Here is a 24,354-nt window from a genome sequence, read left to right on the forward strand (position 1 = left end):
CAGGTTTCCTCTGCCTACTTTGCTATGTGGGATACAGCTGCAAGCTGGAAAAAAAATATTAATGTTTATCTAAAACATTGTTTCTTGAGTATACTTATTTATTACTTATTCTTCAAATAGGTAGTATAATTGTAAGTTTCGATATCTTCGAAAATAGCGTAAAGTAGAAAGAATTTCATAAAATTTGCGATAGAACTGGAATTAAAAAAAATCCCATTTTTTACACCTTTGACTGGGTACAGTCAAATATATTGAGCATCATAAAATAAATTATGTAGGTACCTTTGTTTTCTTTCATTCACGTATAAAGAAATAAATATTTAGACAGGCTTTGATCTCAATATTTCGTAGCTTTATCTCTTTTCGCCCTTAATAAATGTATTCAAAATATAAAAGCTTACACCGCTCATTTCATATATTTCCTCATTATTATGGTGATTTTCTAAAACAATAAAAGACAAACACGTGTATATTGTGATATTTTCATCAAAAAATCTAATGTCTTCTTAATTTGATATGGAAAATGAGAGACAACTGACAGCTTGTTCTATATCCGTAGGATCGATCCACCTCGAGTTTTAAATATGTGATGAAAAATTACTTTAGGATATCTATAGAGCCAAATAAATCCTTACTTTTCTTCCTTTTCATTTGCTCATCTTCTTGAGGAAAAGTAAGGTAACATTGTTATTCTTTTGTATGATAATCTAAAGATCAAATTTGAATGGAACTAGGATATTAAATCACGTCCAAGCGAGGTTTCTGAGAAGCTAGTATATTATTTTTATTATTAAAAGTAGCTAAGTTTTATGGAATGAATACTAATATACGGCAGGATAGGCAGAGAGTACTTAGTGCTAGGACACTCCATTCACCATTTTCTGCCGAATTCTGGAGGCATTACGTGTTGAGTGGTGGAACTCAACGCTGCGCTTTGCCTCGACACCAGAGCGAAGAAGTAAAAATATTAAATATTTCATTTCCTAAATTGGGAATGGAACCTGTCGCGCTTACAGTCATACGCTTGTGCCTCATGATTATTGTTAAAAAACAATGTATTTTATAGTCTTGTTCAGTTGGTTCTGAATTAGATCTCCATTAGATATTATATTTGTTTGCGATATTTAATTTTATCGTGTAACATATAAAATATCTATGCGTAAAATAATTTAAAATCTTATTTTATTAAACTTCATATTTAGTCGAAAAAAAAATAATAAAGTTAAGGAAGCAGAAACTCAATTGAGAGAAAAGTACTCTTAATTTCTTCCACAAAGCGCAGGAAATTGTATTTCCAAGATAAAATAGAATATTACGTTGAACCATTGAGAACGATTGTTTTCAGAAATTCTTGAGGAAAATCTATAAAATAAGAAAATGTTTCCAACTCTCGTAACGTTAACAGATCGAAATCTAAATCTACTATGTTAAACAGCAATAAACTGAACCACTCTCTAGCAATGGCCTTATCTACCGTGTTAAAGGATAAAGTTTTTGGAGACGGAAATACATATTTTTTTCTGCTTTTTATGGAAAATAATATCAATAGCTTGCCAAACAGATGTGAATGGAAGATGCTTCCGTGGAGGTTTGAGTATACTATTGGATATTTTATTATGTATATATGTATAATTCATCGGTTATTCCAGAGATCGAGTTATTTGCAAATGCCTAAATAAATAAGATTTGCAATTGTAACAACACGGGAGCAGATGAAAATATGGGAAACTACGTGATTGGTAGGCAGACAAATCACACACAGACAGATCATCTGCGCGCCATAATCTATATATATAAAAGGACTTGTCCTCACTGACTGAGGTAAGACGCACGCACAGCCGTAATCGCTGTGCGTAGAAACGTGAAATTTGGACAGATGTTTACTTTCGTAATCTGGACATCCACTAAGAAGGGATTTTGAAAAATTTTAACCCTAAAGGGGCGAACCAGGGGTTGAAAGTTTGTATGGAAAAAAAATTAAATCGGCACCGATTCTTATACAATTTGAAATTTGGATTTTTAAAAGTATTTAATTGAACACGTGTTTCATCGTTTTTTAGAATTCTTCCCCTAAAGGTGCAAATAAGGGGTTGAAAGTTTGTATGGAAAAATCTTAAATCGCCAGCGATTTTTATAAAATTTGAAATTTAGACTCTTAAAAATATTTAATTGAACACATTTTTCATGGTTTATTAGAATTCACCCCTAAATAAGCTAGCGAAGCTGCGCGCGTCCGCTAGTATAACCATAAAATATTTTCTGTTTTTTTCACCGACTTTTGATATCATGCAAAATAAGGCTGCCTGGTTGTTGTAGCTTTTGTGTATTGAATGATAAAGTTTGAAATCGGTAAATTATTTTCACAAGCGAAAAAAATAATCTAAATAAATAATATATAATCAATATAATAAATCATAAATAAATAATAAATAATCTATCTTTTTTTATTTTTAAGTTATAACGTTATTTTCCACGAATTTCATCAAATTCGGTCAAGACTAATTACTACAAGTATTTACTTATATTTCAAAAAAATTGTAAATTTTTCAAACATTGCCACTCAACAACTAAAAAACAATACAATATTTAGGCGGCTTCATGTTGCTGAATTAAGCACGAAAAATATTTTTTTAAGTCTTTTATTGTGCATATATAAATACCATATTTAGATATTTTCATATGTGTAAAAGTTTGTCTACATTTTATCCAATCACCTATATAATACTACGACGACGTTGAATTTATAACTATGTATAGTATACCCATTTATTAGATGATTGCAAGTGCACAAATCCATGTTATTGCCTTAGGTTCAATTAGTTTAGCATTGTCTTATTACATTTCCACACGGCTTGCAATGGCTCTCCTATATCTAGGCAACTCATGAGCGAATATTCCCGAAATTATGCAAATCGAATTCCCTTTGTTTAAGCTCTTATATTTCGCTTTCGATAAATGTCATTTTCTTTTAGATTATTTTAATCTATTATAATTATAGCAATTCCAAATATTACAATACTATACAATTTTAACTTATTAGTTTGTAATATAGTGGCAGTTGTATTTTGGTGTTTGTAAATAATTATATTTTTAAACAAAATATTTCTTACAATTAAACTCTATATGAAAAATAAATAAATAATGAAAACTTCAAATTAGTACAAATTTTTGTGGAGTTTTGAAGTGACTTACAATTTTTGCAATTTAAATTGTTACGAAAATGGCGAAAACTGCAATTTATGATGAAGCCTAATTTGAATATTCCCTAGTCTCAGTGTATGTACGAGTAGCTATTATGTTCCGTTGTTTAACGTGAAAACGAGCATGCATAAATTTACTGCGTTCTATTCTATTCGCGGCATAGACAACGACTGCTACGGATTCAACAAATTGAATTGAGAAAGCCGTTTATTTATTTTTTTTAAACTGTTAGTTAAAAGTGTTGTTATAGCTCTAAGAGTACGTAGAGGGAGAGACGGTGGAGGAGAATGAGGAGAAATAGAGTGATTAATGTACTCTTGTAATATTAAATCATACCATTATTATTAAGTACTGATAGATTATTCTCTTACTCTGACAGTCCTACATGAAATGTGAATATACGATTGAATTATTGAATACGAAATTGCTTTCGCACTCGACTCGTCATCATCACCTAAACATGACATATTCGAATAAAGCCATTTAGTCTAAACCAACAGCATAATAAATAATTTATGACAAATCCTTAGAATCTACTTGTTGCATTAACATAGATAAGATATTCATGGGTTTTTACGATTATTGAACGTATTGAATAAAATTGATGACACCATAACACAGTGGCATATTTATTTGTGCATTTTTTTAAAGAAAGGGGGGGGGGAAGTGTTGTGTGAGTGTCGTGCTAATTTATTACATCATTGTCTAGGAAATAATTAAGTCTTATAGGTAACGATCTATATTTTGCACTAAAAATAAGCAAACTCGTGTAAAAGATGGTAAATGTAGGCAAAAATGACTATAAAGGCAGTGGAATTGTCCCAAAAGGGGGCAGTTGCTAATAGTAGCTTAATTACATTATATCTATGATTAAATCTTATTTCTCTTTTGTATACAGGTGGTGAAGATGTTTATCCTCGTCATAGTGATATTCGGTATATGCTGGCTGCCCTACCATTCCTACTTCATATATACACATTTCAACCCTTCTATTCTATACATGAAGTATATTCAACACGTCTATCTCGGCTTCTATTGGCTGGCGATGGCTAACGCTATGGTCAATCCGATTATTTACTACTGGATGAATGCCAAGTAAGTAATTTAGCTACTAGCATACTACGTGCATAATATAGGATGTATATAAATAAAGATAACTAAAGATAAAATATGTATGAATAAGATAACACTAAACAGCCTTCTTTTATGAGAACAAATGGAATGTATGAAAAGATAAAAGAAAAGTCTTAACAAATACCGTTGAGTGTAAGATACTACATATGAGAGAATAAATTGTTAATACGGCTTCTGTAGGTGCTTTTTATACCTAAAAGTTTTCCTCTTTTAAATTACACTCTTTCGTTAAAAACAGTGTTTCGTAAGAGTGTTATATTATATTGTTATATTTAATGGATTAAATGTTATTAATTTAATTATTTATGTTAAATGGATTAATATTTTGATTCTTGAAAAAATCCCAATGAAAGAGGATATTTATTATTTTGCTGTTAGTAGTTAGAGGCCTATTTTGTGGTAGGAGTTTGGTAGTTAGGAATACAAATTTATATAATAAAATTTATATATTTTTATTTATATAATTTATATAATAAAAATTATATATTTATATCTCTGGGTTTGAAGGAATTATGCCTGAAAATTTACTTATATAAATTATAGATACAACACGAATATTTACTTGTAAATTTGTTAATATTTAAAATATTGTTGTTTATATTAAAACACATCAAAAAATATTAAAATAAATCGCTTACATGAAAATAGAATAGGAAGCAATTTAATAATCAATATTGTTAGTGGAGCTGGAGACTGTCACAATAATTTTCTGCGAAGTAACAGGTGTTCGTAGGCTTTTACGTCAGTGCTATAAACTTTTTTAAACTTTGCTCATATTTTATAAAGTATTTAATAACGTTTTGAAGGTAATAAATTTATTATTTGTCCTAGTTTAATTTTTAGCCCTAGTTTTCAAACCTAGTTTCAAGACCCGTGAAAGGTGCCCTTGCCGCCGATGACATTCTCTCATGCAGTCACATAGAGTTTGTACTTCCTCAGAGTTATGAAAAATGAAAAATTATTGCATGTATAAATAATATAATCAACCTGTTGGCAAAAGCAGCATAGTAAAATAATTATAGGTAGTATGCGGGCGAAGCCGCGAGTCTAAAGCTGTATATTGTATATTGTAAAAACTATCAAGAATAAGCACTTCAAAAGTGTCCCCTTGTGTAAATTCACCAATCATTAGTTCTACTTACAAACATCTAAGACAAATGGATGTGAGAGAGTGACATGTACGAGAAAATACATTAGATGTAAGAAGCTAAAAGGTCTCTTCTAGGTTCAGTATAATTCATCAATTGCTAAGGTGATGTATGATATTTGCTGAACTAAATTTAAAAAATTTGTATGTAATAGGCGAATATTATTAAAACAATATGAAATACAACAATTAAAAATTATTTCACCTCAAACTAAAATTTGTAAAAAAGCTAAGAAAACTTTGTGACGTTGACTTCTGTCACACAATACGCGATGCTGCCAGAATTTGGTGGAAAGTGGGAAACGGAAGTGTCTAAACGGGAACTGGTGTTGTGTGCTTAGCGTAGGTTCCCAGATTCCCTCTGCCTACCCTGCCACGTGCTCATTTCAGTGCAGTGGTATAGGAAATGATGCTTAAATGATAGTCCGTAAATAAAAAAAGCAATCGAAAAAGTATTCAACTGTGCTTACATTTATAATGTAATGTGAGTATGTAAGATGCTACAGAGGCACTTTTCGTAAAGTAATTTATGTGTGGTCCCTCGTACCCTTGTAACTTATATGGGCGTAAAAAGGTTATTTCTAATCGCTAAGCTATTTGTAAGCTTTGTCACTTTCGGTCGAACCATTTTCGTGATTTCTAAGTAATATATTGTTTTATTTTTAACTTTATAAAATATTTTATAGAATTATAATGTTTTAATTCGAATCTCAAGTATTGAGATCTCCACTGATTATGTAAATAATTTAAAAACATGACGTGAGAACAATTGTTTTTTTTATCTGTGGGTTAGTCTTGTTATCTCAAAATTATGTATATATTTACATTATCTTTAAGTAACCTCTTATACTATGTAGTAGGAAAAGCGCGAGGTAAGAGTAGCCTCTTTCCTCGCAAAGCAAAAGTTATTTTAATAAAAACTGGATAGAAATATTTAATTTTCATAAACTTCTATTCCTATTTTTACTACATAACGTTATTTATTATCAGAACTAGTATCTTTTTATATTTTAAAAGATACTTTTGTATTAAGCTATACAACTCAACACACTATATTTTGCAATTGGGCGGAAAGTAAAATGAAATGGAGACAGAACGGTGTGCGATAAAAGCTGTTGAAGTTGTTTATATAAAATTAATAATACTTTATTTCTATTCTTAGATTTAGATCGTACTTCAGAACAGCCATTCTTTGCCGGTGGAGGGACACGTGCTTCCGTCGGAAGCGACCGCTGCCAGAGTCACCGCCAGAATGCATATCCCAGTCGGGGAGCAGATCCCGATCAGGTTTTTACTCGTTAACGTAATTATTAAAGTGATACATTTGATATAGTTTCACTTATATTTTACATATATCGATTCATTTGCTCTTTGAAAATTAAAAAATACATATAGGCACTTTATTTCTGAATTAAGTTGTGCAGATTTTTGTTTTCGAAAGCCAAGCCATTTATTATAAAACAGTAACAGTAAAAAAAATCTATGTATTTTTTTAAATTCATCTTGATAATATCTGAACCCGTAATCATCATAACCAAATTATATATGTAATGATTTTATATAAATAGTTTTTATATTCACGATAATTTGTTATAGAAAAATGTAAATCAACCTCTTTGTTTAATAAAAAAGAGATATTTGAAAATTTATACATAGAACTAGCGCGAGTTGACAATTTAAAAAAAACGCTTGATGTGATGAAAATTCTGATGCGCACTATTAGATTTGGAGCTGAAGAGGAAAGTGGTCCTCTAGAATAAAATATTGTATTATAATTTAAGATATACATTGTACAAGCCTAATGGTATCTAGCCCTGGAAGAAGTATAAGTTCTGTAAAAGCCTTTCGTGTTTGATTTCTTTACACATACGATTTAATAACATAACATAACACATTTATATTATTAAACAAATATTAGTCAGAGTATATACTATAAACTATACGCGCCCAGCCTGCGCATCAACAGGTGCCGAGGAGCACAGAAGTTCAAGAGGAAGTGCAGCAGTCGGATGGCAGCGCTCGTGGCGGGACAGCCAGCCGTCGCAGAGACCGCGTTCGCTTGCTAGCTGCCCGCGGTGCCCGCACAGCACTTACTACGACGGTAAGGGGGTTAGGAAACATTAAAATTTATGTTACTGTAGTAACAGGTTGCGAGTTCGATGCCCACTTGAGGAATGGAAGTATTTAATATTTTCCATTCTTCGCTCTGGTGTAGACTAGACACTCAACTCACAATAACTCCAGAATTCGGTGGAAAATGAAGCTGTAAGTGATGAATATAATAGAAACTGAAAAATAATAGAGACCATTATATGAAAGAGAAGTGTAAGTGTACGTCGCCACGGCGCCAGGAATAGACTATATTAATACGAGTATAACATCAATTACTTATGTATTATAAGGGATAAACTTTAAGCACAAATATGTTTACTTATTTTCCTTTGTCGAAAACACTTAAGTAACTCCTAACAAAGTGTTTGTGTATAGTTCAACGTATTAAACTTAATATAATACGATTGGGACCAAATATTGTATACATAAAGCTATTTTCATTATTCATTTTCAGAAAGTCCTTGAGTTCAATGGTTTTTCTCCATATTGTTCATCTAAATAATATTAATTTTTAAAGGAAAATTATATTTTATATTCTTCCAATACGCTGCAGTAAGTACTACGTAAAGAATATTTTTACATTTTTGGGCACACCTGCGCGACTGTAAGCTTGACAGGTAATGGGCTCAATTCCCAATCGAGGAATTGAATTATTTAAAATTTTCATTTCCTGGCTGGTAACGAGGCACACCACGAGTGTCGCCACTTAGCATCCAATGCTTTCAGACTTCAGGAGAAAGTTTACACTAGGTTCCCACGTTCCCTCTTTCCTGTAATGTCCCGCACATTACAGGGTATGATGGAGATATAGCATTAAACTAAAAAAAGTAATAAAAATAACAACTGAGAAAGAACTAGTACATGTATAGAAGAAAAACATGAAACCAAAAAGTTAAATTTATTTGTTATTCACTAAAACAAATGGGGTTAACATTCGCTAGGTCAGTGTTCGGGAAATACGGTTTCTCTATAAAGCTTTATTAAATAGAATTTAGATTTGCCGAAAGGCGCGCGACAGTTGAGCGTTTTGGCTACACAGCGTTGGCAATAAGTCGTGTATATGGTAATTCTTTACAAACAAATAGTTTAATATATTATAAGAAAAAGTAACTAGAAAATTGTGTACTTTTCTTTTTAGTTAGGTGAAAACTGATAGTTTCTGAAACTGCCGACGCATTCGTATTTCATTGCGCGATAAAGAAATATTACGGATTGTTAATGTCACGAATGAACATTATGTCCATCTAGCATAAATAATATGAAATAATTTTTGTTGTGTTATTTGAAAATATTTTTATTTAGCTAGTTTAGGTTTAAGCTTAGATTATACTCAGTTTGGATTCCCTCTCCCAATGCCTATGTTTGTAAAGTAAGCAAAATTTATAAAGCAGGGATATTAAAAACTGTTTGATTCTGTTTGTTTTTTTTTTTTTGAAGAAAAAATTTTTTTGAAGTTGGGCAAACGTTCTTTGGTTTAGTTTCATACAATGTAACTAATTTGTACCACTTTGTAATATTCAAAAATCCCTTTAAGATTAGAATAAACTTGAAGCTGCTATATACATTAATTGAGTCTCTGTAACTGCTAGTTTATTAGCGAGAATAAAATTCTGCGGCTAATAAATTTAGCCTCAGATGTGCTGGTCTTAATTAAAGATCGTAAAGTGTTCAACTTTGTCGTTTTACTAAGCAATGTTAAATTCCTAAATGAAACTAGTCTGAAAGATAAGATTAGAATTAAAACTAGTCTTAAAAATTAGAATTTTAATTATAATTTCTGAAAATTCCGTTGCGAGTTGAGTGGCAGAACTCAACGCGCCTTGACACCAGAGCGAAGAAATGGAAATATAATTTTAAATAAATATTTCATTCATTTATTTCTGTTTCAGCATTCATTCATGGACGTAAGGTATAAAGGTGTACAGTTGTATTAGGTGACGTGATCTACAGACTCAATAGCTAGGTGTTGATAAATTTAAATTAAATTAATTAATTTATATACATATATATGTAGTAATTAAGATTAGCTATATGTTGTTGTACCTAAGTATAAATAATATATCGTAATTTATATTGTAAAAAGTTTTATTTATAAGAGAATATTACAATATTTAAAGTGGATTGTAAATAAAACTATATTAAATACTTAATATTTCATACTATTGACAACGTCAATTATAACTTTATTTTTGCTTATATAAAGATTATCATTTTACTTGTGTTATTGGTATGGTTTACTGTAATAAATTTATCTGTATATTTATCGAAATTATTAAAAAATACACTATAGTAAAAAAAAATATTTACAATTGCCACGAATTTTCCATTATCGACATCTATAAAAAAATATCGAAAGTTTTTTACGTTATAATGAAATCGGGATTCGTGTTAAAATTATTTCTTTTGAAGAAACAAAATGAACAATTGAAACGAGGTCTCATTAAATCGTTCCAATATTTATTATTCGTTGGATTTTTCCTAGCACGCGCCTCCCTTTTGTTTGAGATCTCCTTTGTCGTAAGAGTAAAGAATTAGATTATTTTGAGGGCCAGTCGTGGTACAAGAGCACTAGTATGCAACTGTAAATAGTGGGTAGTAAAGTGGGTTCGATTTCCACTCGAGGAAATTATTTAATATCTTCATTACTTCGTTATGGTAACGAGGCAAAGCTTTTAGTTCTCAACACGCCACGCCGCGTACCTCCAAATCGTCCTCTCCTTTCCTTCCTCGACGGAAAGTGTATTTATGGAGATGGAATGTCTTAACACTAGGATCCTGTCTACTGTCCTGTTATATGCGGGATACAGAGTGAAGCTAATAAACAACTAAATAAAAATTTTTGAAAAAGTAAAAAAAAATATATCAATCATAATTTTAATAGACCACCATGTCTGAACGTTGGCTACCCAAATGTCATTTACGAATAATATCGCTCTACTGTAGGCTATTATTTACATAGGACTACTGCTTTCATAATATTATTATGTAAATAACACAAAAATCAAAGAAAACTTGAAAATATATTCATAGAACGATCTTCGGCTGCGATATGCAATCACGTCACATCAAATGGCCATTGGTATGTCATTTGTAAACTTTATCAAAATTGTACATTCAATAAGATTTATCTCTTATATGTATTTTACCTACTTTGTATTATTTACAAAATTTTAAATATATTTTTGACTATTTTTATAAATTTCTGATAAATGTATATTAATTAATATTGTAAATATATAAACAATTGTAATTGTAAAATGGGCCTAACCCCTATTTGAATGTGGGATTGTCGGTATTCTGTAAATAAGCTATAAGTTATAGTAAGTAGTTAATAATAAGTTTTTCATTAACGTATGTAACTTTTATTTCAGATTGATTTAGTTACATTGTCACTATTTAATAAGTTTTCATAAGCTATATTTCATACTATAGAGTAAAACTACGCCCTGAATTTACGTTTTCGGCATTTTCGCGCATTATTCTCTCAGGCAGAAAATAACCAAAACTAAGAAAAATTCTAATATCACATCTGTCTAGCCATCTAAAAATAACTTTAGGACGACCACAACATGTCGACCTAATTGTATATTAGTTAAATTTTGAAGATAGAAAAAGTTTTTTTGACACCCTTTTGCACTTTGGTTATAATTGACTTTTTTTTAGTATTTTAAAGATAATTTTGCTATTCTTGCAAATATTTTAATAGGAATAAACGATAGTTTTGGGATATTAAATAAATTACTAAGTGACTTTTTTATTTATTCATTTATTACAATCTACTATGGACTATATATAAATGATGTATATATAGTCCGTAATAGATTTCCTTCGCTATTTACCTTTATCGTAATCTTTATGAATTAGGTTTATTTTAAGAGTTGACCAACTTCTCTCTCCTTTTCTATTTACTCTTGCAATATTTGTAAGAATAACCAGATATATGTAATTATATTAGGAATTTAAAGCATATTAGGTACCATCTAACATCTAACTAAAAATCATGATTTTGACACATACAGTCATATCTTCGAATATTTTCCATATAAATATATATATATTGTATTATATTATACTAACACTGAAGACCTTTTATAAACAATCCGTTCATTTTCAAGATTTATCCTTTTATAATTAAGAATTCGTTATTCTATGTTTTTGAATTAAAACTAATGATTGATGAGAAAGCTTGAAAGTGAACTGAATAGATTAAGTTAGTCGTAATATTATATTGTTAATAAATATGTATTATTTTTGTAAAAAAATATTGAAAAATGTTTTGACCATTAAAATTCGAATTCTGAATGTGATTTTATTCATACATTTTTTTTATTTTTTAAAATATTTTTAAAGTCTTTTAGGTACTTGTGCGGTAAACGTACACATAAAAAGGTCTTTGCGTAAATGAAAAAAAAAATTCTCACGAAAATTCTGGGATAAAATGTAGTAAGAGCAATACATACTTTTGTTGAGTCCAATAAAAACAAATATTCAAGAAATTAACTAAATAATATGTGTTTGTGTTTTAAAATTGTGCAAGTTAAAATGCACTTAAAACACACTTACTCTGAAATCACAGATATTTAGTTCTATTTTATTTATGAATGATATTGTATCATACGAAGCAATCGTGGAAGGGCACAAGCGTGTAACGCAACGATTGTGGGTTCGATTTCCACTCGGGGGAATGAATAAAATAATATTTTTTAATATTTTCATTTTCTTCATTATGGAACCAAGACAAATGGCCGGGGTTGAGCTGCGAGAGAATTCCGCCATTCAACACGTAACGCAATGAAAGTGGGGAACGGAATATCTTAACACTAAGTTCCCTCTGTCTATGCGGGATACAGCGTGAACCTAAAAAACAAATGTCTCATGTCAATCTAAAAAGGCGCATCGAGAGAAATCATAATATTTATTGAAAAAAAGGTTACCTTTTTAAATAAAGAGGCTTACAGAACGCACAAATTCGTACGTCAGATGATTTTTAACGACTTTCCTCATTTACAAATTTTATGTTTTTTTTTTATTTAAGAGTTGAATAGAATGTATTTTAACCGTTATATTTGAACTCGAAGCACTCGGTGGTTATTTTCATTTTCTTTCTCAAAGGGCAAAACGCGGTAGTTAGTTCCACATCACTCAAGACGCATTGTCTGAAATTCAAATTAAATATTTAATATTTACATTTCTTCGCTCTGGTGTCGGTATTTAGTTTTATTTCTGCGAAAATATTAATCTGCGAAGTATCCACATTTTTGGATGTATTTATAGGTAAGTACGTATAATAAAATTTGACAGACCGTTGTCAGTAGATAGAAGATAATACAATACAAAAACTATTGACGGGCACATATTATATTAATGTAAGGGAACTCAAAACAATGTTTTTTAAAACTTTTCATTTACAATAATACTTATATATTTTTTGAATCATAGGTTCCTAGCATATCATTTTAATGAGTCTGATGAGACATACTTATTTCACATTATGATCGTCGTCCCTGTGGCGCAGAGGATAGCGCGTTGGACTTCTAATCCAAAGGTCGTGGGTTCGATCCCCACCAGGGATGTTGAATTATCATACTTTTGTTACTGTTCATGCATAATAGAAATAATCGGACATTCTATATATTATAAAGAAAAAAATCGTAAATAGCTTGATAATTTTTAATATATACTTTTTTATATAAAAAGGAGGAGGAGGAGAGGTTTTAAGTGAATATTAAAATAAGCGAATATATTTCTTATATATTTTTTTTAACTAAAAACCAAGCTACCCGTAAAAGAATAAAGTATTTTGATTTTCACAAAACTTTCAACACAATTTAACTTATTCGCCTCTGTAAAAGTTAAACGTCGATAGCAGTTTTAACTTTGTTGCTATGTGCAGTAACTAAAAATTTGAACTGGAGCAGCCTCAAGAGAGCAGTAGTTGATGTAAAAGAGTATTGGAAAGGTTTTTGAAGTTTCAATAATTCTGAGATATTGAAGTGTTTATTTGTACTTGTACATTTTCTTGTTATTTCTTGCTGCAGCTGGAATGTATCGGAAAAGATACCAAAACTTTGAACGTCATCCCGATTATCGTGTATTTAGATTTTTCTCTCTTCAAAAAAGAAGTAATCCAGCATGTGTTGTACCATTTCAGAGTCCGGAATAAATGCGCCAACTTTTAAAGTTACTTACAAAAACAGTGTAGTACATTTTTTTTATAGTACAGTCGGTTAAAGTTGAGTGTAGTAAATATTTTGAATTTAATGTTTGTCAAAAACACGATATTTTATTAAAAACTGATGCAGGTATGTGCCAATCTTACACTGTAATTCACAGAAGGGTTACTCATGATTACATTACAGGAAAAAAAATGAAGAAAGAGTAATATTTGTAGTCAAGGGACTTGAAAAACCATCACAGGGTGTCGATTTTTCCGATATTTTTTAAAATCAATATAATATGATTTTTTTTTTATATTTTTCTCATAACTGTCATGACTTGGTCTATCACCTGGTTTCGTTTTATCGTTGACTCCTGGGACATCCTGTATATATATTAGAACATATAAGTAACTACATAATAGTCTACAAGAAAACCTCAACTTATGCTACAATTAATTTCGCTTAAACCCCTTATCTTATTTAAGTACGTAACATTAAAATAAACTATAAAATATTTTTCAATCCAGCATCACTCTTTATGTAAACATATATAGGTAGGTAGAGATAATATAGTGTCAAGACACTCATCTGTTTCCGCACGAAATCAAGGCATTGCATATTGAATGTTTTTTTATATTTAAATAAGAAAGAAAATTTAAACAACAAAATTAATAAAAAGTTCAGAATTCATTTAATTAATGAAATAATTCAATTCCAATGTAAAAATATAAATGTAAGCACATCACGTAATATATAAAAGGTCAGTTACATATAAATACTTTTATATAGACACATATTTTCAATCACGAGCGATCACGTTTCACAGTATTTTTATTTTCATATATTTTTAACAGTAACATGAGTCCTGAGCTGGTGGTGGAAGGCCGGAGGTTTAGTATCTAATGAATAAACAATATGAGTGGTCCTTTTAATTGCATACTTCCATGATAATCCAGATTTATACCATTTGATTAATGGACATCGATATCCTTCCAATATGTAAATAGAATATGGGTGATATGTGTGTTTTGAAACATGTCAACCAATTTATATGGAATATTGATTTTTCAACTAAAGGTATAGTATATTTTTGTTTATTGTAAAAACTGTATGTAAACTTTATTATAAATTATCTTATATTTTCAGTTTTAAGCTTAGACACAAGTTTTCTTATTTTTCAGGTATTTTCACAATGGGCAGAGATATAATTATGATAAATCACTTTGTTTTACAACTTACATTGTTTGATGTACCTTATATTTGAATTCAAATATCATATTCACATTATTCATATTATCTGAAAATAGTAAAAAAATAAACCGTTGTAAAATTTTCCATCAAAAGTTCTATTTCTTATTATTAACTTTCTTGTTGCTCTCTCATGAATGTTTCATTTTCGTTCTTGAAGCAGTACGCATCGATGGCTTTAGCTTTAAGTTTATGAATAACAATAATTTGAGAACGACGTGTTCACTTCACATGTTAAAAATCATTACATTTTACTGTGAAAATGATGCATTTTATGAAATATTATTTTACCTTTTAAATGTAGGTATGAAATATTAATATACGTTAAATTTCAATAATTTTCAACTTTTTTACTCTTAAATTAATAATCTTCAGATTATCTAACATTCATCAATAACTTTGGAAATAGTTTAGTAAAGTAACGCCTCACTTTCACATGAACACTCGAGTCTTCTTGGCCACGGGAACTGGACGACCAAACAATGAACTTTGAAATTGATTGGAGAAACTGTCAAGCCAGTCTGCTTAAAGTGTTTAAAACCGACCTGCAGTAAATACAGCAAAAAAGTACCTTCTCTATCTCCAAAATTATATATGAGCAGTTATGAGAAACGTGTGATAATTCGGTGCCTGTATAATTTTGTAGATCCAGATGGGAGATCAATTGTAAAATAATTGTAATTTTTTTTATTGAAATCATCAGCCGTCGAGTATAAATTATACTTAACGACGAGATAAATAAAATGAACATTATCGCACAGCAGGGTAAATAGAGAGAATTTAGTGTTAAGACATTTCTTTTCAAGTTAAAGTAATTTAAATCTGACTGGGTATCGAGCCCATAGCTATCTCTTCCACAGTCAGACATTGCCACGCTAAACGATGACGACCAGAATTTAACAAATAATTAGAATTCCATACAGGTTCATCGAAAAGCAATAACTGTGCGGAATCCATAATTTTATTATTGCGTGCCGTACTGACGAATTTTTGTTACATCGCTTTGGTTTTCTCTTTTTTATTGCAGTTATTTTTTTATTTTTTTTATTTCTATAATTAGCTACTCAATAGATAATCTATACTAATATAATAAAGCGGAAGAGTTTGTTTGTTTGTTTGTTTGTTTGAACGCTAAGATCTCTGGATATACTGGTCCGATTTTCATTGTTTTTGTTTTGTATGAAAGCTGCATTCTTCAGAAGTGCTATAGGCTATATAACATTACATTACACATATATACTAATATATTTTAAAGTACTTTCTAATTTGACATGCAATTTATTCTGCCATGTTAATAACAACCGTCGCGTCGCTACGCAACCGTTACCGCGACATTTTGATATTCATCCTTATGAAAATAAATATAATAGTCACTATTAACATTTTATCTAGATTGAAATTATAGTTTACTGTTTAACATTCTAATAAATAATTAAGGAGATGTCTCTGATTCCAAATGACCTAGCCTACGGGCGGCACAGTATGACCGACGCGAACGGGCAGATGACGTTGACGGTTTTATAAATTTTCATACATTTTCGAACTATTGTAAATGTTTATGTAATTATTTGCTGTTTATAATGAATTTAAGCTACACTTTTGTTCTCTTCTTATTTTATTTGATATTGCCCGCTAAAATTATCCTGCTTAATAGAGAGAAATGTTTAGTTATTTCGTAGAGTCGATATCTATGTACGCACGCACGGAAAACTTTAGGTACTTTTTCTAATATTAAGAATATCTATCCTTTAGTTACTTTTAATCCTTTTGTTGGTTCATTTCAATAACTCAGATATTTTTTTCTAATAATGTGTATCTACTTATTATTCTTTTTGATTATTAAACTTATATTTTCTTACTAATTCTATTGAAAATTGAAAATAATTTAATGAATATATTTAATAAATATTCTTATAGTTGAAGCAGGCGTAGCCGCGTCCGGGTCTACTAGTATATCTATACTAATATAATAAAGCGGAAGAGTTTGTTTGTTTGTTTGTTTGTTTGAACGCTAAGATCTCTGGATCTACCGGATCGATTTACTTTGTTTTTGTTTTGTATGAAAGCTGCATTCTTCAGAAGTGCTATAGGCTATATAACATTACATTACACATATATACTAATATATTCAAATACTTTCTAATTTGACATGCAATTTATTCTGCCATGTTAATAACAACCGTCGTCGCTACGCGACCGCGTTCGTTACCGCGTCATTTTGATATTCATCCTTATGAAAATAAATATAATAGTCACTTTTAGCATTTCATCTAGATTGAAATTATATTTCTATAGAAATTATATTCTTATATTTCAAGCAGGCGTAGCCGCGTCCGGGTCCGCTAGTATTTTTATATAAATATAAAATTCTACGGAAATTAGCCCGGACAAACAGAGAGACAGAAAAAATTTAAAATTATTTCATTATGTATGTAAATAACTACATACACTGGAAAAAACAAGTTTAGTTGAAATGACAGACAGACATTTCAATTTAATTAAATATATAGACTAGGTATTTTTGTGCATTCGTAGCTACGCCTTTCAGCTTTAACTCTTATACCACTAAAAAGATCTTAGCAACGAAACGAACAAGAAGGTCCTATTTATTATAAATAACTAAAACAGGAAAATATATTAAGTAAGTATTAAGAGTAAAAGAACTGATGGCTTACATTGTCTCTATGACTGACAGGAATTTATGGTAGCCACTTCCGAAGGTAACGACAGAATGGGTGGATACCATTGTTAAATATCTATATGGCGCCGTTCTACCGTATAATGGACCTCGGGCTTTCGATTAAGTATATAATCCTGATATAACAATATTCAATCATAAGCGATGTTATTTATTTTTTTAATGCAATATTGTCTGTTAAATGGCATAATTTAACGCCGCACTAAAGTGCGGTACGATAAATCGTAGGAGAGTGAAATATTGAATTTTTATCCTCGAGTGCGGATTACCTCCGTAAACACCGTAAGCACTGTAATGCACCATAATAAAACTACATAACATGTCAATAAAAATTAAGATACCAAAAACACCATTTTTAAAATTAATATTTATACCAAATAAAGTTCGTTTGGTAGTTGTTAGTAATACAAATAAACATTTTGACTGAAAATCGATCCAGAACATTATTATAACAGTTAAGTCGCTTCCGCCTGTACTCTAAGTCTGTTAATTATATCTTTGAAACCCAATTAAGAGCTGGAGTTGCGTAAGGTAATAACTCTTCCTAAAAGATTTCATTACCATCTAAGACAAAGAATAATTTGGGGTATTAGTGTCATTCTGCAAATGTGCTTATTGATGGGTATGGATGGGTATGGATGTATATATATTTAAAAATGATTGTTAAATGTCCTCTAAGATTTTTGATTTTAAGCAGCATTGTAGAATATAGTCCTATGATTTAAAGTTGTATTGACAAGCATTCCTAATGTTTAATTAACACTCCCATAAATTGAAAAAAAAAAAGGTAGGTATAAAAAATAGGATATTGTTATACAAAATGTACTTATAATTTCTAATCTTGTTTACAAGGTATCATTAGTATGCTAATTGAGCTTTTAATTTTGTTTCTTCCTTATAATAAATACCTTGTTCTTACGTCAGTTAAGGACAGTCATAAAACAAAATGCTTTAACAAAATCTTCCTTTTACTTATAATTGTTTAGGGCTGTTGATGCTGATGCCAGTGTCTACAATATCTTGTAGATCGTGTTAAATTAATCACACATTGGTATATATTATTAAAATATATATTTATTTTTATTTATTTATTTATTTTAAATTGGGAAACAAACGGCATTTACAATACTTTTTAGTATAATACATATCCATATTCCACCTGCCAATAAAGTTTCCACTTATACATGAAACATTATAATTAACAATTAAAAATTAAATTTACGGTCCAAAAAGAAATTAAAAAAAAAAATTTTTACAAAGGAAAAGGTTAACATTTACATTAGGTTAAGATTTACAGTTGAATTTTGTCGATAATTTTACACGAATGAAATGAATATATGATATTATAATCCAATATTCAAGTTATTTATTATTACTGTTATTATCTATACTAATATAATAAAGCGGAAGAGTTTGTTTGTTTGTTTGTTTGAACGCTAAGATCTCTGGATCTACTGGTTCGATTTACTTTGTTTTTGTTTTGTATGAAAGCTGCATTCTTCAGAAGTGCTATAAGCTATATAATATTACATTACACATATATACTAATAAATTAAAATACTTATTTTTAATTTGACATGCAATATATTCTGCCATGTTAATAACAACCATCGTCGCTACGCGACCGCGTTCGTTACAGCGTCATTTTGATATTCATCCTTATGAAAATAAATATAATAGTCACTTTTAGCATTTCATCTAGATTAAAATTATATTTGTATAGAAATTAAATTCTTATACTTCAAGCAGGCGTAACCGCGTCCGGGTCCGCTAGTATTTTAATAATCTTCACCTTTTTTTTCCCTAGCCTGCACCATCCCATTGTTGGGCAAAGGCCTCTCTCCACTTCTTCCATTCTTGTCTATTTTGCGCTATTGAGCACCAGATAAGTACAATCTTCACCTAATCTATGAAATGTAGAAAATATTTTATAATAGATAAATATTTGTACAGTATAAATTTATTTTAGTAATCTTAAAGTAAGTCTTTATGTACGAGTATAGCAATGTTCGTTGTACATACATTTTTCGATTTTTAACCCTTTTTGTAGCTTTAAAGATATACTTGTAAAAACTAAGAATTTTTATCAGTTTTTTTATATTGTTTTAATACGTAACTAGCCATATATAAGAGTAGTTAAGAATTTCAGTTAGTCTTAATTTGTTTGTTTTCATCAGTAATGTATTGTAGTCATGTTAATATATTTTCAATAATTTCAAGTTATATTACTTCAAAGTAAACCAACTTTACGTAGTTTAGAAACACAATAAACATTTACGAGTAGGTACGGCACGTGGATGTCAAAACCGAATCACGTGCCAAATTTATATTAGGTATTGGAATAGTTAATATTCTGATTTTACTAGTGAATTATTGTAACAGTTTCACTAAAAATATATTTTTATATAAACTTTGATAAGATTATGGTTTTCTATTTTATTTTATAAACATTAATAATAAGTGAAATCGAAATCGAACCGAAACAAACTTAATTAAGCATTTAAACACTTAAACATTTTTGCTGCTATACTAACTAAAATATTTAGAATTTACCAAGTGGAAGCTTTCCAAATGGTTTTCTTAATATGTTACTGTGAAACAACAACGTGAAAATACAGACGTTCTTATGTAAAATAACAATTTAGGTTAGGCATACAAAATTTAAGCAAATATACTGTACGAGTATGCTGTACTTGAGAAATATACATAGACATGACTCTAGACACGACAGTTTCCAGACACTACCTTGCTATATGCAGGATAAAGCGGGAAGCTAAAAGAATATAAAAAAACAAGTTAATATTAGTCTGTAAGAAGCATAGAGAGAGAAAAAAATTGCAGGAATTTCTAAAAAAATGTGTAATTTTAGGAGGAGCAAGATATTTTAAATTCTAATTTTAGAATTTCAGGTAGAGCTTATATTCATATTTGCTAATGAACTAGAAATGTGTTAGTTCAATTAACTTTCTATGTTTTTATGTGCAAAATTCACTTAACAAATTAGAATCCATTTTGTTTGTAGTAAAACGATGGGATAAAATAAAAATATCTTTCGAAACTGGCATAGTCGTTAGGGAATCCTTTAATTAACTTTTCCACGGAACCGTGAGGTGTTTACATAACGAGAATAAGTAAAATAAAAAAGTTTATATTTGAGTATTTTTCTTTTAATCCTTGTAGACTGGTTAAGGTTTCTTACACTGTAATTGTTTATTATACTTTGTCTGATTCTTTTCGTTTTACCAAATCATATAAAATTTTACTCACATGTGTTATAACAATAAATTTTGGTTAAATATTTATTAATCTGTTCACTTTGGAAATGAAATGACCATTCTGTCTATTTCAAATGTGTCATTGTCAAAAAAAGACCTAATTCTTGCGCTGGTTCTTCTCAGGTCTGGCAGTAACTAGTGAACCCGTAGTAAATTATTCGACGTTCTAAAAATTTAATATTGCATAATTTAATAATGTTGTTAATAATTTATTGTTTACATTTGCAAAATAAATACTAAAAAGTAAAACCAAATATTATATAATACTTTATATATAATAATACTTTATAATAAACTCCTGCACAAACTTTCTTAGCAATACATTTTCTGAAAACATTGCTTATTTACAATATTTAAGTATAACCAAATATTTTCATTTAATTTTAAGAGTCAGTTTAAAGTATTTTACGGTTGAATTTCCCGGCTAACGAAATCGAGGTGACCCAAGTGGCCATTGTTCGTGGAAATGTCATTTTACCATGTTAATTGAATGACAGCTACCTTTACGTTGGTACTCGTACACATCAATTAGTATTTTACGTTTGTTTTCTCTTTTATTTTTTTTAGCTTCACGCTATATCCTGTATAGAGCAGGGTAGTCAGAGGCAGCTTCGTGTTACAACACTCCTTTTACCATTTTTCGCTGAATTCTGAAGGTGTTACGTGTTGAGTAGAATTTACGCGGTTTGCCTCGACACCAGAACATAGAAATGAAAATATTAAATATTTATTTTCCTAGAATAGAAATCGAACCCATAACCTGTGTGGTTTACAGTCTAACGCTTGTGCCCCTGGCCTTATCTGTTGTTTTTGTTTATTTTTCTGAATCTTATATATCTTTCACCGGTATTTTGAACGGTAGGTAAGTTCTACGTTCCATATATTTTTATATAGTATATCTATATAATATTCAAAATTGCATTTTGATGAAATAAGTATAATTTCGATTACATGCACGTTTAAAAACGCATAAAGGATCTTTTTTTTATTTTAAAAATAAAATGTTAAAACTACACTTTTTAGTAGTTTAAAAGAGCGATAAAAAACATTATGAGTTTTCGTTTTCGATTTTATCTAGGGACCATCAATTTGTTATCTTAAAATGCGACATAAAAAGTACCTAATCGTTTTTGTAAAATATGATTCAAAATAATTATTTTAAATAATACCTCAATTAGCAATATATATATCTTGTACCCTGAACAACACTTAAATAATTATCTTATTCATTCATTTAAATAAATGTATATCAAAAAATATTTTAAGTAATTAAAGCTGTCAGAAAACAAATTTGCCATGTTGGACTTGACAAGGCTATCGAGACTTAAAGAGTAATCGACCTTTACGTAGTGACCTTCAATAATAATCTCCGTCTACGATATACTGGTAAGTTAAATAAACGCGACAGGTTGTGAGTTCGATTCCCACTTGAGGAAATGAAATTTGAATTTGGAAACAAGGCAAAGCGTGGCGTTGAGTTCCAATCAATGAACAGTGCCTATAAAACTCGGCGGAAAGTTGGTAACTGAAGTGTCTAAATGCCTGATATGTGCGGAATGCATGAAGCTGAGAAAGAAAGAAATATTAAAAGAAGTGAAGAAAATTTTACATTAAATATATTATATTTGTATATGTCTATACTTTTAAAATAAAAACAAATAGAACCTTTCATAGTTTCGAATAATATAAAATCTAAACTTTTGCTTGAACCTTAACACCTTGTGTTAAGAAGAACGAACGAGCAAAACAAGTTGATATTGGAGGGGAGAGGCTCTCGCGCAGTTTGACGCGAACTGCCATGAATGTACGCAGCTTAATCATTTAATTCTATAAAATATACACAATTTAAAGTGAAAGTGGTTATATTAGTTATATTTTATAGTGAGTTCAAGAAAAGTGTTATATTATATACCAATATTATATGGTAGGTTTAACAATTTTCATTTTTATATATTACTTACAAATATGGCACGCGAATGGACATGTGATTATAGTCTGTACCAGTTTAGGTTATAGACTATAATCGCGTGTAAACATATTATTTACTGCTAATGATGACTTATCTGTGTAGCATTCGATGTAATGACTAATGTATTGATAGAGGCCTCGTCTTAATTGTTGCTTAGAGATGATTTGAATATATAATTTTAAGTTTTATATTTTATATATGTTTTTAATGTTTACATATAATATTTATTGATACCGCACATAGCAGGGTGGTCACAGGAAACTGGGGAACCTAGTGTTAAGATACTCCGTTCTCATTAAGACACTTCCGTTCTCCGATTGCCGCCGAATTCCGAGGGTATTACGTGTAGAGTGGCCAAACTCAAAGCCGTGATTTTACCGTAGTTAATTATGTTTTATGCAACTTGTCTATTTTAATTTGTAAATGTAGCTTTGATGGAATTATAGATAAAAGTAAAAAAAAACAAATTTTCACAATAGGTTTTTGTAATAGTGTCAGCGTCTTTTTTATAAAAGCAGTACAACTCTTAGTATCTCTTACTACGTTTTACTTAGCTCTTGTTTCGTGTCTTAACAGTAACTATAAACTGTAAAAACATATATTTTAAGTGGGCTTGTTGATAATTATCTTTCTATTTTTTTTATTTTATTTTCATTTTGTCTTTAATATGTGATAAAGGTCAAATAACTTAAATAGAAGGAAACCATTTAAAGCTTTATACTTTACTATAGAACCCTAAATTGTAAGTTTCAAGGTAAAGTTTAAACTTACAAGCTTTGTCTTAACAGTTCCTGATTAGGAATTTCAAAGTACTTCAGCTTCTTGTTAGTTGCTACTTGCTCTATGTTTAGTTATTTTGTTATCTCTATAATTTTCTTCCATTTTTTCCAAGGACAAGTGAGGTCTATTATTGATAGCTCACTCCGTTCTCTACTTTTGATAAAGGACTGAATTATATTCAAATTATTTTTAATCATGCCAACTAAGCCATAAGGATATTTCAGACTTTAATTATTATATATAAATGATAATATAATTATTCCATTAAAACTATGTTACGTTAGAAGCGTACAATTAAATAATAGTATTTGTTCTCAATACAATAACAACGTAATATAGATAGCGGCCAGTCGTGGCGCCGAGCAGGAAGTGTGACTGTAAACGCAACAGTTTGTGTGTTCGATTTCCACTCGAGGAAATTAAATATTTATAATAATATTTTTCATTTCTTTTTCAAATTAATATATCAAATAATTAAAGTTAAATTTTACGCAATATATTTTTCAGGGTTCCATATCCAAAGAGTAAACCGGGATCCTACCACTAAAACTCCGTGATAAAAGTGAAAAGACATTTCAAAATTTCACAGATGATGTATTTCTGTTGCCCTTATAACAAAAAATAATGAACTC

The 24,354-nt window shown here is 29.7% G+C and overlaps 2 protein-coding genes and 1 non-coding gene across 3 annotated transcripts in view; all 3 read left to right on the forward strand.

The window, feature by feature from the left end:
- Positions 1–7,802, forward strand: part of LOC146538107 (tachykinin-like peptides receptor 86C) — a 30,241-nt gene extending 22,439 nt beyond the window's left edge. The window contains exons 9-11 of the mRNA XM_085187164.1: positions 4,100–4,296; positions 6,645–6,785; positions 7,449–7,802. Of these exons, the coding sequence (XP_085043290.1) occupies positions 4,100–4,296; positions 6,645–6,785; positions 7,449–7,548 (438 nt within the window). The 3' untranslated portion in view covers positions 7,549–7,802. The remainder of the gene's footprint in view (positions 1–4,099; positions 4,297–6,644; positions 6,786–7,448) is intronic.
- A 5,292-nt stretch (positions 7,803–13,094) lies between these two features.
- On the forward strand, positions 13,095–13,167 carry TRNAR-UCU (transfer RNA arginine (anticodon UCU)). The gene has a single exon. It is a non-coding gene; the product is annotated as a tRNA-Arg (tRNA).
- Positions 13,168–22,760: 9,593 nt separating this feature from the next.
- Positions 22,761–24,354, forward strand: part of Cad96Ca (tyrosine kinase receptor Cad96Ca) — a 47,391-nt gene continuing 45,797 nt past the window's right edge. Inside the window, exon 1 of the mRNA XM_085186835.1 lies at positions 22,761–22,897. The gene's annotated coding sequence lies outside the window, so the exon portion shown is untranslated. The remainder of the gene's footprint in view (positions 22,898–24,354) is intronic.

The sequence above is a fragment of the Heliconius melpomene genome, chromosome 6 (genome assembly GCF_056956725.1).
Source record: "Heliconius melpomene rosina isolate 202511_hmr_F chromosome 6, ASM5695672v1, whole genome shotgun sequence".
NCBI lineage: Eukaryota > Metazoa > Arthropoda > Insecta > Lepidoptera > Nymphalidae > Heliconius > Heliconius melpomene.